Source organism: Hirundo rustica, chromosome 2 (genome assembly GCF_015227805.2).
Source record: "Hirundo rustica isolate bHirRus1 chromosome 2, bHirRus1.pri.v3, whole genome shotgun sequence".
In the NCBI taxonomy this organism is placed as follows: Eukaryota; Metazoa; Chordata; class Aves; order Passeriformes; family Hirundinidae; genus Hirundo; species Hirundo rustica.
This window is the reverse complement of record NC_053451.1, coordinates 111,625,907-111,642,427: the sequence shown is the minus strand read 5'-3', so window position 1 is coordinate 111,642,427 and position 16,521 is coordinate 111,625,907. Positions and strand designations below refer to the sequence as shown.

Sequence of the window (16,521 nt, the reverse complement as noted above, 5' to 3'; positions counted from 1 at the left end):
GTAGCAGAGCAGTGGCTGCAGCTTTTAATGAGCTTTTTCTTTTGTTAGGTTAGTTAGTGGATTTTCACTGCTTACATTTCCTGGAAAAATAACTGGAACAGGTTAGATGTTGTCAAAGTCTGGCTGGTTTGACATATCTGTATGTGAACAACATGCCTTTTGGTTGTTTCCTTTATTAATTCGGTTGGGTTTTTTTTGAAAGCTGCCAAAACAATCCTTTGTGTAATCACAGTGCATTGGAGACTGTTCTATAGATCACAGCAAATGAACAGTTCAGGTAATTTTCACGCATCAGTTTGACTGTTGAGATGAACAGAGTGAGAGAGATGTACCACAGAGTAGGTTTAAGGTTCTGATCAGTCTGTATAGCAGAGTTACCTTTGCAGCAATAACTGTAAGATACAGTAGTAATATATAACAGTATATAGGATAAATAAGGAATTGTCTGACTGAGGCTTCCATTTGCTAAGGAGCAGTAGAAGTCCAAGTCTGTAGGCAAGAGCACCTTTTGGTTTAGAACCTATTACTTGTTGAACATCAAAATTTTCCTTAACATTCAGTTCTGCTGTTTTAAAAATGCAACCTGGAAACCCTTGAAATCTGTATCTTGATTTTTACCCCACTCGTGTGTTTTGTATGGCTATAAAAAGTAGTCTAAAAGCTTGCAGGCACTTTCATGCTTTACAGATTTTGGTAAGCCTCTTCTAGATTTCTCTATTAGAAAGCCTTTTACTTTTTAAAGAAATAATAATGGTCTTGTAACATCTGTAGGTACCATAGACCCAAGCTCACCATACACCATGATGTCACCCAGTCAGCGTGCAGGGAATTGGCCGGGATCTCCCCAGGTCTCTGGTCCATCACCAGCAGCACGGATGCCTGGAATGTCACCAGCCAACCCTTCCCTTCATTCACCTGTCCCTGATGCCTCTCATTCCCCACGAGCTGGAACAAGTAGGCTTCTTTATCAGTGTTATAACTGTGAAACACTCATGTTTAACATTTCTAGTTGTGTTGCTTTTGGTAGTTCTTGTGTCAGTAATAGTCCTTGCTGTCCTTGTGCAGTAAAATGTCTAAGGAAATTAAGCCTTTATTCTGTCCTAGTTCAAATCTTCAATAACAAATTGGAAAAGTGAGCTAAAGCATACAGCATAAATGTCAGCAGGATTGATGATAGCTCTTGTTGCAGTGCAGAAATCAGTCTGAAACTATTGAACTCCGTGACTAAGAGAAAAGTCTTCAGAGTGAAAGCAATGATAGGCACATTTGCCAACCCAAATACTAACTTTTCACATAATAGATTTGTAATGCTGCTCTTGCACGACTGATTTAGCCATCTTTACATCCCATCGAGTTTGTTGTGCAAACCTGCTGTCTGCTGGCATGCTGCAGAAAGAGGAAAAGGGAGGAGGATTTTAATGAGACTCTTTGCATGGGTTCAGGGTCAAAACTAATTCCTCGTCTGTCTGATGCCTGTCACAAGGCAGGCAAATTCTTAAATAAGAAGGATTGAGCTTCAGCCTAGAGGACTTATTGATGAATAGTGACAATTAAAGTGAACACATATCTTATGTTTCAGCTTAAATCCTCCCTTACTGCAAGTCCTTGTGTCCCACAGGTTCCCAAGTCATGCCGACAAGCATGCCTCCACCTCGGAAACTACCTCAGCGCTCTTGGGCTGCATCCATTCCTACAATCCTCACCCACAGTGCCTTGAATATTCTGCTCTTGCCCTCTCCTACCCCTGGGCTTGTGCCAGGACTAGCTGGCAGCTATCTATGCTCCCCTCTTGAGCGATTCCTTGGATCAGTGATTATGAGGAGGCATCTCCAGAGGATCATACAACAGGAAACGGTACGGTTTCAGTTTGAGTGGACCTGTGGGTATGTGACTGCCCTGTGTCTTTCAAATCAGGCACAAACTGAAGTGCTTCAAATAAAGTAACTGCTTGCTGTTAGACTTGTGCTGTACTTCTGATTTTTGCCATCTAAAGTGTCAAAATTTAGAGAAATCATTTAGTTCCGCTTCTTTTCCACACATATTAGATGTGGAAAACCTGTTTGGTCAGGTGAAATTTGGTAACTGTTAAGACAGCAAGTCTATGACCAGAGTTTCAGATGCTGTGGGTTCTTTGGGTTTAGCATGTCCATTGGGAGTTTACTAGAACAGCCATGGAGTTACTGTGGATACCACTCAGGGTTGCCAGAGAAGTGAGTTACTAGTTAGTGTTAACTACTCAGTCGGGAATGTTATTTTAGGGCTTGGGACAGGCAAATGTGCCTCTTCACTTCTGTGCCATGGATTCAGTGACAGAGAAAGAAGCCAAATCTGGCATAAGCTTATTCAAGGCAATTTTACCAGTATTAAAATATCATGTTTCTTTCTGGAAAGAAAGGTTGATCACTTCACTTTGGGAAGGGAGGGAGAGTGTGTGTGTGTGTGTGTGTGTGTGTGTGTGTGAGAGTTCATGCCATTTAATTAAATTGACTGTGAATCTCCTTTTTATGCAGCTACAGTTAATAAACTCCAATGAACCAGGTGTCATTATGTTCAAGACAGAGGCACTGAAGTGCAGGGTTGCTCTCAATCCCAAAACCAACCAGACCTTGCAGCTGAAAGTAACACCTGAAAATACAGGACAGTGGAAATCAGAGGAGTTACAGGTTTTGGAGAAGTTCTTTGAAACAAGGGTATGTAGTGAAATCAAGAATGTTGACATTTTTGTGCATTACTTTTAATCTCTTATGCTGTTTTGAGTGGTCTTGCTGACTTTGACTGGCATGTGTAAGAGCTGCAAAATAGAAAATTTATGTCTGTGCATGCTGGTTGCATATTAAATGATATATTTATTATCTAGATAGGCACTAGTAAATAGTGTCTTTCTTTAGGTTGCAGGACCACCTTTTAAAGCAAACACCCTGATAGCCTTCACAAAGTTACTAGGGGCTCCCACGCACATCCTCAGGGACTGCGTACACATCATGAAACTGGAGCTGGTAAGTCCACTCTTCTATTTATTTAGTTCACCTAACTTTGGTTGTTATATTTTTGAAAAAAAAGCTGTTGTATCTTTATCTTCAAACACACAAATTACTCTAAATTTATATGTAAGTTATTTAGTGTTACTGGACAAGTTTTCATTTTACCGCTAGCTTTCCTGGAAATGCTCAAAATTTCTCCTTTAAACTTATGATTTTAAGGATCTGCAGACACATTACTGCACAAAAGGCACATGCATAGCCTGGCCAGAATCTTTCTGATTGTGTGACTCTGCTCAATTCTTTCAGAATTACTCTGATTTCTCTAAACCGGGCAACATCTGCAGGTTTAGCTTAAGAGGCACATTGTACTTTGTGGTGCTTCCCTGTTTCTTAGCTGTGTATGTCACTGACATGAGACCTTTGCTGCTCTTTCTCTGTGCTGCTCTGTCTGAACAGTTCCCTGACCAGGCAAGTCAGCTGAAATGGAATGTGCAGTTTTGTTTAACAATCCCTCCCAGCGCTCCACCAATTGCGCCTCCAGGAACACCTGCTGTTGTGCTGAAATCCAAAATGTTGTTTTTCGTAAGTAGAGCTATATGTTTTAAAATTCTAACCCTGCATGTCTCTGAGATCATCATGAGTTCGTAACAAAACATAAGCCCACTGTATCTGACAGCTGTAATAGCTAAAAGTGTTGTGCTCTTTGGAATCCTGGATTTGCTTGGATCTCTTTTTGTAATGAGTTCGGTTCGTATTCCTGCTCTCCTTCCTACTAAAGCACAGCAGCTCCTCGTGTTTTGTGTTCTTGGAGAGATGTTGACAATATATAAAGATTAGCTCCCTCTGGGGCTGCATCTTCAAGTGCTCAGCTTGTGGGTGTTTAGTTCTTCTTTGAGGCACTAACCACCTAGATGGGGTGATGTGCACATTAGTGGTGCTGGGAGAGGAGAGCAGGGATGAGATGTTCAGAACAAATCTACATTAGTGTTGTGCCAGAGGCAATGCTCACTGTGGGGTGTTTTTGAGAAGACAATAGTCTCCACCTGATTGATAATTTCCCTGTTACAGAATTGATGTCTGAAAACAGGGGGGCCGAAGTACCTGCTTGTCTGTAGGCCTGGAGTGTTTAACTATATCAGAAGTTGCACTGAAGTACATGGTCATTCAATTTAACACACTTTTTGGGTTGTTTTCCCACAGCTTCAGCTAACACAGAAAACAACAGTCCCACAGGAAGCTGTTAGCATTATTGTCCCAATTATTTATGATATGGCTTCGGGTACCACGCAACAGGCTGACATTCCCAGGCAGCAGAACTCTTCTGTTGCTGCTCCAATGATGGTTAGCAATATTCTAAAGAGGTTTGCTGAACTGAATTCACCACGACCAGGTACTGTACATGTCCAGTAGATATATTCTCTTCACCCAGACATCTGTGACAAATCTCCAGTGTAAAACTAAACTCTCTTAAGTCTGACTTCTTCTTGGTTTCTATCTTAAAAATTCCTGATGTGACAGGCAGTACATAACTTAATAGGAAGTACTGGCAACACAGCAGAAGGTTGCACTGATGATTCAGGCTGGGTTTTGCTGTTCTGCCCAAGTGACAGAATGCACCCACCTCTTGTTGGCCCAACTCTTGCTGCTCAGTAAGAGTCACCCTTTTTGACAAATGGGCCTAGAATGAGTCACAAGAAATACGCTGTAGCCGAATGTCAGTTTTCATGGTTAATTATGAAGTTACTCAGCTTAACAGTAGAATATAAAGGGATGTTAAAATAGTTATCAGAACTTGTCCACATGCTGTGAATGATTTCAAAGTAATTGCAGTGGTTGTATACTCCTTTGTCAGTGTGTCCACTAGCAGAGGTGCGTACAGTTCTGTCCACCAGACGTGCTGTGAAGTGTTTGAGCTAGGTTGTTCTGAGTGTTCATTGGCCTGTAGGTAGTGCACCGTGAGCAGCGTTGTGCTTTGCTTTCCCTCTTGTTTGTCATGCCTTTTAGATTTTTTTAGTATCTAAAACGTGGAAGAACAATAGCAGGTTCTTTGGGGCAGCATGTTGTCTGTAAGCAGTGGTTTGAGGTCCTAATACACAATAAGAACAAAAACTTTCAGTTCTGATGAAGAACAAATTTTTTTCCAATAACCCAGTGAATAGATTGAAGTTGTGAATCCAGAGGTTGACTCTTACTTCTCTTTTGTATAATTATTCATCTCGTTGTTATGCAGTAATTTTAACTATGCTTGATGGATTATTTCAATTGGTAGAACATGAGCAATGTTTACCATAAACTGGTGTGGATATGCATACATTTCTGAAACTTGTGATGAGATTTAAATGAATATGCACTTTCTGTTTAACATGTAGTAATAGTGTAGGTAGATAGAAGAGAAAATAGCCTTGAGGGCATGTGGAGTTCCCTGTAGGAGTTCTGTATGTGGAAAACAGCTGTTGTTTGTATAGCACTTTAATTTCAAAATACATTAACTAAACTTCAGGTGTTGCTTTTGGAAGGTGCTTCCCCACAGAGTTCCCCTGGTGTGGGAAAGGGTAGGTTCTTGCTTTGCTGTTTGTTATTGTCCTGGGTTGTATTTTAAAGTAAACCCTCCACAAAATAGCACAGGCAGAGCAAGTAGCTATCAAAGCTGCTCTGGAGATGCAAGGTGAGATGTTTTATGGTGGTCACTAGGTAGATCAGAATGGACAATTTTTGTTTGTCATGCAAGTTTTGAAGCAGTTTCAGAATCCAGTACAGGGGCAAAAAAAGCAAGGGAAAAGCATTGAAGCCACAAGCAGAACCTTGTCCAGGTAAAGGAGAATGTAGCCGGCTGAGCAGAGGAAATTTGTAGTAGTCTTTCCTCTGACTTTCAAAAGAAAGAATGTGTCTGTATGATTTTATTTCCACCATCACCCAGCAAAAGTAGGATCTTCCCTGAGGACACTTGAAATGCAATCTCCTCTGTTCTTATTGTCAAAACATACATTATTATATCTGATCAAAAAGAAAAAGAATACCTTCTTTTCTTCACCATTGAAAGGTGATAGGAGAGCCAAAAGATGAAAGTAGATAGCTGGGAGACTTCTCTTAAAACAGCAGTACATGGGAGATCCCAGATGTGTGTCCTTCCTCGTCTGATGCTCCTTTCTCTTCTGCTGCTCCTGTGCTGTACCCAGGATTTTCCTGACTTTCCTACCTGTTAGCTCTCTGCTGCACTAATTGCAATCTGCTTGGTTAAGGGAATTTTTCACTGTTTGAGTCAGGAAGGACCAGGGCCTCCCATCGTGCACAGATGATGTTACTGGCACTGTCGTTGTAACCTGGAATCAGTGTTGCCTTGTTCTGGCTGTACCTTTTTTACCTTTCTCTCTTTGTGAGAAAGTATTTTGTATTCGGCTTAATTTTCCTCTTAATAAAATGGTAGTGCCTGAAAAGTAAGTTCTTTTGAAAGAGTTTTCTTTTCAGATCTGTGGGCAAACACATTCTGCTGTGTTTAACAGTAAAATGTTGACTCGTTGTGAGTACACGTTGTCTAATATCACTTTACCTATGCCTCCATGGGAGAAAATAATTTACTTTGGGGAAATACTTGTATGAACTGAGAGGAAATCAATGCCCTGGAATAATAAGTTAAAATTTGAGCTGTAAGTCCAAAACCTCCATTATGTAGTGGACACTAATCTGGTAAGGAAATTAAAGTCCCTGTGGATGCTGGAGGTGACCCTCAGAGAGGAGCTCAAGGGACTCGTGATGATTCTTAAAGCACTTCACGACTAAACATTTTCCAGTGTCTGATTTTCAGTGATGCAGTGAATGGTATTTAGCCCAGATTTGTAGCTTTGATATGATAATGACTTGCCCAAAATAATCTTGGGAATCCCTAGTCTGGCAGTTAAGATTAATGCATCCCAGCAGGCTCTGCTCTTATCTCTTCGCTCACACTGTTGCTCCTTCAGCAGCAAAATTCAATGTCTTCTAATTGATATTTCTTGAAATATGCAGGAAAAATTCAGCCCACAGTGACCAGGGTACAACAGTGGCTATTAATTGCATTCTCTTAGCAGGAAACAGTAGATTAAAATCACAGCTGCCTGTTACTTCATCTTTTGTTGTTCTTATTTAACCCTTTCACTTCTGTTGGTTTTAACTTCTTTAAGCTATTCAGTATGTATTTTTGTCAACAAGTGCTGGTATTTAAAACTTGAGGTAGCTGTGGCTGTTTTTTCCTCTCAGCATTAAATCTCAGCTGGTCGAAACAGAAGTCCACCTGCTCTGTATTTTATTTTGCAGTTTAGATGTCAAGGGTAGAGCCAGAGCAATTTGGTTGAAAGAAACAGAATCCTGACTGTTGCTCAGTCTTGGAATTGGAAATGTTTCCAAAACTAAGCTTTGGACAAGAAAACATCTTCCAGCTGTTTCAGACTTGAGTCTTTCAAAATGTTTCGTTTCTGCTTGTAATCAATAGAAATATAACTTGAAAAAGTTGGGTTATTTTCTTTGTAAGATGTGGTGCTCTTAATTAATAACATACAGAAAAAATCGGACCACAGTCCATGTGCAATCAATTCTAGCATCGTTTCAATCTGACATTCAAAAGCAATTAAAAGTTAAGAGCTACTTGCAATTCCATCACCAACAAGAGCAGTCCTGCTGGGAAAATCCCAACATCCCTGGAGGTCGCCGGGGTTTTGGGAGTCGTGTGTCTGCACCCTGGGCTGTGCCCTGGGGGCTCAGGGGGCTCGGTGAGGAAGGGCTGTGGGGTGTGGGGCTAACCTGTCTCTTTTCCCTGCTCCAGAGTGAGGAAGGGCTGTCCGGGGCGCGGTGCTAACCTGTCTTTTTTCCCTGTTCCAGGTGAATGCACAATATTTGCAGCCGTTCGTGATTTGATGGTTAATCTTACGCTGCCCCCTGGGGGGCGTCCCTAGACACTTTTAAAAGAAGGCTGAAAGTGAGACAAAACAGAAAAAAAAAAAAAAAATTAAAAAAAAAATTAAAATAAAGCCTTCGGTTAAAAGAGGACGTTTTAATTTTACCTTTTTTTCTAAGAGCTAAATATAAACTGGCAAACTTTCAGGGATGCACTTTCACCACATGATTATCACCACGACTTTTGTATAGTGCTGTTGTATAGTGTGTTTTAATGGGAGACACTTCAGACTAGGTAATAGATTGAAGTATCAGCTTGCTGGTAATAGATTTAATATTCTGTTTTATACTATAAAGATTATGAAAATGCCAAACTTGTTTGTTTTTCTGTTTTTTCTTATGTTTTGGTGTAATAGTCTTTTTTTAAGGCAGGTCTGTCATTTTTGAATACTGTAAAACTGTGACAAACTTTATATTGAAGCTGTATTTTAATATGACTGCTTTGAATCCTTAAACAATTTATTTGGGCTTGTTGTAAACATGTCCCCAAAAAGCAATATTTAATAAACTGGATTAAAAAATCTTAAACTGGATGTTGTATCATCTTAAAGTTTATTCCTCTCCCCTGTAGCCACTGCTCAGGTCTCTTATGTTCACACTTCCTGCACTGTCTCTGTATGTGATCGTGGTTATACACACACACACATGCTGCTAACTTAAAAACCCAAATAAATCTTTGTTTATTTATTCACCCTCTGGGTTCAGTTTTTTCCAAATCAGAGTAGGACAGAGTTTGTTCATTTTCCTGGTTGTAAAAATAACCGGTACCTACTTAAAATGGTGCTTCATTTCTTATACCAGGAACTACATCTTTTCTGTCCCAAAAGCAAAGCTTAGTGGAAGAAAGAACCTTTTGTCATCTGTCATAGAGTCTGTAATAGCAGATTCTTGTCTTATTGCAGAGGCAGGTAAGATAGAAGCTGGACCTCCATACCACAAAATTGAAGAGGCTGATACAAAAAAGAAACTTAAATTCCTGGATTGGATGTTTGTAGGTAACTTTGTGGGAAATGACTGAAGGCTCTTGTAATTGAATAAAATGTCCATCCTGAGGAGTTACTCTGTCATTTAACCATTTGTTCTCCTGGATCAGCATTCTCAAAATTTTATGGAGTTGAAGTTGGTTTCCTAACTTTGTATAAGTGACTTTCAGCTGTGCTGACTCCCTGCCTTTGTAGAGCTCTGGGAGCTTCCTGCTCAACTGAAGGATGCTTTCAACTAATTTTAAGTATCTTTTAGTGAATATATTCCAGCCTGCCTTGCTGTCTTCAAGACTGCCCATTGTCCCTACGCCTGTCACAGCGCTTCTTCCTTTGAATCTCTTGCCACTGGAAATCACTTTTTGGTTGGTGCTCACCTCAGATTTCAGCCTTGGACCTGTGGTTTGAGGGTTCTGTGTCACTGCTGCTCTCACCTGTGTGTATCTAACAGATGGTTATACAGCTTCTGCTTCTGAAAAACAAAACCCATCCCCTGCAGTGAAAACCTGCAGTTTTTAAATGCTGCTGCTGCTGCTCAGTTGGAAAGAGCCCATATTTCTGCCTTTTTACAGCTAAACTGATGTTTTAAAATTGAGAGCTGACAAAAGGGTGTCTGAAAAAGACTGGCTGTTGTTCTGCTCACTGGTCTGGTTTTGAGGTGGGAGCACCTGTTGTGGGAAGGGGCAGGGGATGTCAAGAATGGTGGTGACAGAACTTCAGCACTTGGAAATAAAAGGGAGGGGAGAAGCCTATGCACAGGGCAGAGAAAACAAAACATGTAACTACGGCCAGATGGTTATGGACTGACACTCCAAATCCCACATGATTGTAAGGTTGGATTTTGTTTTTGGTTATGCACAGCACTCATAACATATGCTGCATTTTAAACATTTCTCCTAAATAATTAAATTCTTAAGGAAAACACTATATAGTAAAAGGAAGCATTTCCCACTCACCAGAGACATTTGTTCCTTTCAAAGCAATGACTGTGTATTTACAACTGCAGTTTTAAGTTTTGTTTTTCATGTGTATTTACAACTTCAGTTTTAAGTTTCATTTTCCATGTGTTCGGTCCCTTTTCCTGGCAGCCAGACGATGTGACCACCTGCTGCTTTGGGACTATTTGTAGATTTCTTCCTTATGGTGGATTTCTTTGTCCATTTATTTCACTGAAAGTGCCGCAGTGACTCCACATCCTTCAGTATTTCTTGAGGTGTCTAAGTTTCTGATCAACCCACTTGTGGGACAAGGACAAGGGCATTGAATTATAGAGAGGAAAGATAGCTGTTCTGAGCTGATCCACAGCTCCGGCTTAGAAATGTTAGCCAGTGTCAGATGGAAAGATGTTTTAGGTGTCCAAAAAGCCATTCCCAATGGCAGCCATAGATTTTGTGGCTTTCCAGATAACAGATACTGATCCTGTTAAAGGTTTCCTCAAGACAGAAAATAGGGAAGGAGCTTTTTTGAGCCCTGTGGATATTCAGACAAGGAGCAGAATCAAGGTGAGGTTCTGGGGGGTTTTGATTTGAAACTAAGTTTTAATTTTTTATCTCTCTAGGTTTGAGTGTTCTGCAGGTCGCCTTTGAGTCTGCAGATGTTTTTTTTAACTGAGTTTACAAAGGCTGCAGGGAAACAAGCTCTGATGATAAACTGCTGAGACAAAACAAAGCTCCATAAAACCAGAAGCTGTTTTTCTTTACGATCTGCAGTTTGTCTTTAGGCTTGTGCTCAGTTTCATGTCAGTTGAAAGTTACTCTGGTTCGCAAGCATTTTAAAGCAAAATCTTCTGTATGAAAAATAGACTGCTAGGAGAATATTTGGGTCATTTTAATCAGATCTATGATTAATCTGTCGAAGGTGTCACTTCTCAAGTTGTGCTACACCAGCCATTTCAGCTCAAGTGGTTATAGCCATTCCCCTGGCCCAAATTTTCCATCTACCACAGAATTTCAGATGTTTTAAAGGTAAGAATGTATTTCAATAAATTAAACTTGTAATTGAAATGTATTAACCAGATGTAACATCGAGGTGGTAATTACCGAGCCGTGACTCCGCGTAACCCCATAATAGCGATGTAATTGAGACTTTCACATTTAGATTAAATCATGCTGACTCCAAATACGCGACGCTTTTCCGGAGGTGCTTCAGCAGCCGCCGGGGGTTCGCTGCTCAGCGGGTGGATCATCATTTTGGGGAGTGTTTTTAAGGCTGAACTTTGGCTCCGGGAGCATCGCACGCCCGGGAAGCAGGTGCTGAGCTGCCCCCTCGCTGCGTGCCGCTCTCCCCGCGTACTCCCAGCTCCTCACGTTCCTGCAGAGCAGTAATTAATTCTTCTAGGAAATGACCCCGCGTGGAGGGTCCGGCAGGAAGCGTGCTGCCGCTGCTCCGGGAGATAAGGGATGCTGAGCGAGGAAAGGCTGTGCACAGCAGCACGGAGGCTCCGGCAGCTTCGGCCCGCGCAGCTTCAATCCCCGCCCTGGAAGGGCAGAGCCCCTGGAGCAGGGCTGCTCCCTCGCACTTGGCTGGAGAGCTCCTGCTCACAGCTAGGGCTGCGGGAAAACGTGTCCCTACTGCGCGGGGAAGGGCTCCCACAGCTGGGAAAGCAGCGTTCAGCCGCTCATGGGCTGGTTTTACTCCTCCTGCCGTGCCCCAGCTCCACACGTGCTCCTCTTTGGAAGGCTCCAACTATCCGAGCACCGGGAGTTTCACCTGCACCTGGACCCTTGGAGAGCAGCGGCTGGAGGAGGAGCTTGTCAGAAATTACAGAAAAGGGGATGTGAATGCTCCAGGCTGGGAGGGGGTTCGCTGATTTCCTTGCCCTGTGTTAGGGCAGGCAGCTCCCCGCGCTCAGCGGGGTCAGGCAGGAAGGGGTCCCCTCCCTCTCCTCTGCCACACCTGGGGATGTGCCTCCCTCACGGATGTCTAACCCCTCTCAGGGTCACTGCAGCTGATCAAAAACAGACGAGGAGTCCTACCCACCCTCGGGAAACCTGCCCTTGGCCGTGAAGCAATCGAATCTCCACATTGTCGTGACGTGGTGTGTGTGGGCAGGGAACCGCATCTCTCCCTGGGACCCCCGGGCCGGGAGCAGCCCCGCCTGCCCGGGGCCCTGCTGGAGCTTCGGGCCCTGCCTGGCGCTGCGGGCCCTGCCTGGCGCTGCGGGCCCTGCTGGTGCTGCGGGCCCTGCCTGGCGCTGCGGGCCCTGCCCGGCGCTGCGGGCCCTGCCTGGCGCTGCGGGCCCTGCCTGGCGCTGCGGTCCTGCCTGGCACTGCGGGCCCTGCCTGGCGCTGCGGGCCCTGCCTGGCGCTGCGGGCCCTGCCTGGTGCTGCGGGCCCTGCCTGGCGCTGCGGTCCTGCCTGGCGCTGCGGGCCCTGCCTAGCGCTGCGGGCCCTGCCTGGCGCTGCGGTCCTGCCTGGCGCTGCGGGCCCTGCCTGGCGCTGCGGGCCCTGCCTGGCGCTGCGGTCCTGCCTGGCGCTGCGGGCCCTGCCGGCGCTGCGGGCCCTGCTGGCGCTGCGGGCCCTGCCTGGCACTGCGGGCCCTGCCGGTGCTGTGGGCCCTGCCTGGCACTGCGGGCCCTGCCTGGCGCTGCGGGCCCTGCCTGGCACTGCGGGCCCTGCCGGTGCTGCGGGCCCTGCCTGGCACTGCGGGCCCTGCCTGGCGCTGCGGGCCCTGCCTGGCACTGTGGGCCCTGCCTGGTGCTGCGGGCTCTGCCGGCGCTGCGGGCCCTGCCTGGCACTGCGGGCCCTGCCGGTGCTGCGGGACCTGCCTGGCGCTGCGGGCCCTGCCTGGCGCTGCGGTCCTGCCTGGCGCTGCGGGCCCTGCCTGGCGCTGCGGGCCCTGCCTGGCGCTGCGGTCCTGCCTGGCGCTGCGGGCCCTGCCTGGCGCTGCGGGCCCTGCCTGGCGCTGCGGGCCCTGCCTGGCGCTGCGGTCCTGCCTGGCGCTGCGGGCCCTGCCTGGCACTGCGGGCCCTGCCTGGCACTGCGGGCCCTGCCGGTGCTGTGGGCCCTGCCTGGCGCTGCGGGCCCTGCCTGGCGCTGCGGGCCCTGCCTGGCGCTGCGGTCCTGCCTGGCGCTGCGGGCCCTGCCTGGCACTGCGGGCCCTGCCGGTGCTGTGGGCCCTGCCTGGCGCTGCGGGCCCTGCCTGGCGCTGCGGGCCCTGCCGGTGCTGCGGGCCCTGCCTGGCACTGCGGGCCCTGCCTGGCGCTGCGGCCCTGCCTGGCGCTGCGGGCCCTGCCGGCGCTGCGGGCCCTGCCGGTGCTGTGGGCCCTGCCTGGCGCTGCGGGCCCTGCCTGGCACTGCGGGCCCTGCCTGGCGCTGCGGGCCCTGCCTGGCGCTGCGGGCCCTGCCGGTGCTGTGGGCCCTGCCTGGCGCTGCGGGCCCTGCCTGGCGCTGCGGGCCCTGCCGGTGCTGCGGGCCTGCCTGGCGCTGCGGTCCTGCCTGGCGCTGCGGGCCCTGCCTGGCGCTGCGGTCCTGCCTGGCACTGCGGGCCCTGCCGGTGCTGTGGGCCCTGCCTGGCACTGTGGGCCCTGCCTGGCACTGCGGGCCCTGCCGGTGCTGCGGGCCCTGCCTGGCACTGCGGGCCCTGCCTGGCACTGCGGGCCCTGCCTGGCGCTGCGGGCCCTGCCTGGCGCTGCGGACCCTGCCTGGCGCTGCGGACCCTGCCTGGCGCTGCGGGCCCTGCCTGGCGCTGCGGACCCTGCCTGGCGCTGCGGACCCTGCCTGGCGCTGCGGTCCTGCCTGGCGCTGCGGGCCCTGCCTGGCGCTGCGGTCCTGCCTGGCACTGCGGGCCCTGCCTGGCGCTGCGGGCCCTGCCTGGCGCTGCGGGCCCTGCCGGTGCTGCGGGCCCTGCCTGGCGCTGCGGTCCTGCCTGGCACTGCGGGCCCTGCCTGGCGCTGCGGGCCCTGCCTGGCGCTGCGGTCCTGCCTGGCACTGCGGGCCCTGCCTGGCGCTGCGGGCCCTGCCTGGCGCTGCGGTCCTGCCTGGCGCTGCGGGCCCTGCCTGGCGCTGCGGGCCCTGCCGGTGCTGCGGGCCTGCCTGGCGCTGCGGTCCTGCCTGGCGCTGCGGGCCCTGCCTGGCGCTGCGGTCCTGCCTGGCACTGCGGGCCCTGCCGGTGCTGCGGGCCCTGCCTGGCGCTGCGGTCCTGCCTGGCACTGCGGGCCCGGCCTGGCACTGCGGGCTCTGCCGGCGCTGCGGGCCCTGCCTGGCACTGCGGGCCCTGCCGGTGCTGCGGGCCCTGCCTGGCGCTGCGGGCCCTGCCTGGCGCTGCGGTCCTGCCTGGCACTGCGGGCCCTGCCTGGCGCTGCGGGCCCTGCCTGGCGCTGCGGTCCTGCCTGGCACTGCGGGCCCTGCCTGGCACTGCGGGCTCTGCCGGCGGTGCGGTCCTGCCTGGCACTGCGGGCCCTGCCGGTGCTGCGGGCCCTGCCTGGCGCTGCGGGCCCTGCCAGTGCTGCGGGCCTGCCTGGCGCTGCGGTCCTGCCTGGCGCTGCGGGCCCTGCCTGGCGCTGCGGTCCTGCCTGGCACTGCGGGCCCTGCCGGTGCTGTGGGCCCTGCCTGGCACTGTGGGCCCTGCCTGGCACTGCGGGCCCTGCCGGTGCTGCGGGCCCTGCCTGGCACTGCGGGCCCTGCCTGGCGCTGCGGGCCCTGCCTGGCGCTGCGGACCCTGCCTGGCGCTGCGGACCCTGCCTGGCGCTGCGGGCCCTGCCTGGCGCTGCGGTCCTGCCTGGCGCTGCGGGCCCTGCCTGGCGCTGCGGGCCCTGCCTGGCGCTGCGGGCCCTGCCGGTGCTGCGGGCTCTGCCTGGCGCTGCGGTCCTGCCTGGCACTGCGGGCCCTGCCTGGCGCTGCGGGCCCTGCCTGGCGCTGCGGTCCTGCCTGGCACTGCGGGCCCTGCCTGGCGCTGCGGGCCCTGCCTGGCGCTGCGGTCCTGCCTGGCGCTGCGGGCCCTGCCTGGCGCTGCGGGCCCTGCCGGTGCTGCGGGCCTGCCTGGCGCTGCGGTCCTGCCTGGCGCTGCGGGCCCTGCCTGGCGCTGCGGTCCTGCCTGGCACTGCGGGCCCTGCCGGTGCTGCGGGCCCTGCCTGGCGCTGCGGTCCTGCCTGGCACTGCGGGCCCTGCCTGGCACTGCGGGCTCTGCCGGCGCTGCGGGCCCTGCCTGGCACTGCGGGCCCTGCCGGTGCTGCGGGCCCTGCCTGGCGCTGCGGGCCCTGCCTGGCGCTGCGGTCCTGCCTGGCACTGCGGGCCCTGCCTGGCACTGCGGGCTCTGCCGGCGCTGCGGTCCTGCCTGGCACTGCGGGCCCTGCCGGTGCTGCGGGCCCTGCCTGGCGCTGCGGTCCTGCCTGGTGCTGCGGGCCCTGCCTGGCGCTGCGGGCCCTGCCGGTGCTGCGGGCCTGCCTGGCGCTGCGGTCCTGCCTGGCGCTGCGGGCCCTGCCTGGCGCTGCGGTCCTGCCTGGCACTGCGGGCCCTGCCGGCGCTGCGGGCCCTGCCTGGCGCTGCGGTCCTGCCTGGCACTGCGGGCCCTGCCTGGCACTGCGGGCTCTGCCGGCGCTGCGGGCCCTGCCTGGCACTGCGGGCCCTGCCGGTGCTGCGGGCCCTGCCTGGCGCTGCGGGCCCTGCCTGGCGCTGCGGTCCTGCCTGGCACTGCGGGCCCTGCCTGGCGCTGCGGGCCCTGCCTGGCGCTGCGGGCCCTGCCTGGCGCTGCGGTCCTGCCTGGCACTGCGGGCCCTGCCTGGCACTGCGGGCTCTGCCGGCGCTGCGGTCCTGCCTGGCACTGCGGGCCCTGCCGGTGCTGCGGGCCCTGCCTGGCGCTGCGGTCCTGCCTGGCACTGCGGGCCCTGCCTGGCGCTGCGGGCTCTGCCGGCGCTGCGGGCCCTGCCTGGCACTGCGGGCCCTGCCTGGCACTGCGGGCCCTGCCTGGTGCTGCGGGCTCTGCCGGCGCTGCGGGCCCTGCCTGGCACTGCGGGCCCTGCCGGTGCTGCGGGCCCTGCCTGGCGCTGCGGGCCCTGCCTGGCGCTGCGGGCCCTGCCGGTGCTGCGGGCCCTGCCTGGCGCTGCGGTCCTGCCTGGCACTGCGGGCCCTGCCTGGCGCTGCGGGCCCTGCCTGGCGCTGCGGTCCTGCCTGGCGCTGCGGGCCCTGCCTGGCGCTGCGGTCCCTGCCTGGCGCTGCGGGCCCTGCCGGTGCTGCGGGCCTGCCTGGCGCTGCGGTCCTGCCTGGCGCTGCGGGCCCTGCCTGGCGCTGCGGTCCTGCCTGGCACTGCGGGCCCTGCCGGTGCTGCGGGCCCTGCCTGGCGCTGCGGTCCTGCCTGGCACTGCGGGCCCTGCCTGGCGCTGCGGGCCCTGCCTGGCGCTGCGGTCCTGCCTGGCACTGCGGGCTCTGCCGGTGCTGCGGGCCCTGCCTGGCGCTGCGGTCCTGCCTGGCACTGCGGGCCCTGCCTGGCACTGCGGGCTCTGCCGGCGCTGCGGGCCCTGCCTGGCACTGCGGGCCCTGCCGGTGCTGCGGGCCCTGCCTGGCGCTGCGGGCCCTGCCTGGCGCTGCGGTCCTGCCTGGCGCTGCGGGCCCTGCCTGGCGCTGCGGGCCCTGCCTGGCGCTGCGGGCCCTGCCTGCTGCCCGCTCCCCCAGCAGCACAACGCTCCTGTCTGCGTCTTT

General features: G+C 52.8%; 1 protein-coding gene across 1 annotated transcript in view; it reads left to right on the top strand.

The window, feature by feature from the left end:
* MED14 (mediator complex subunit 14) overlaps positions 1–8,440 on the top strand; it is a 34,559-nt gene extending 26,119 nt beyond the window's left edge. The window contains exons 25-31 of the mRNA XM_040054856.1: positions 772–954; positions 1,619–1,854; positions 2,511–2,690; positions 2,889–2,996; positions 3,438–3,563; positions 4,182–4,371; positions 7,833–8,440. Coding sequence (XP_039910790.1) covers positions 772–954; positions 1,619–1,854; positions 2,511–2,690; positions 2,889–2,996; positions 3,438–3,563; positions 4,182–4,371; positions 7,833–7,906 — 1,097 coding nt within the window. The 3' untranslated portion in view covers positions 7,907–8,440. The remainder of the gene's footprint in view (positions 1–771; positions 955–1,618; positions 1,855–2,510; positions 2,691–2,888; positions 2,997–3,437; positions 3,564–4,181; positions 4,372–7,832) is intronic.
* The last annotated feature ends 8,081 nt before the right edge of the window (positions 8,441–16,521 follow it).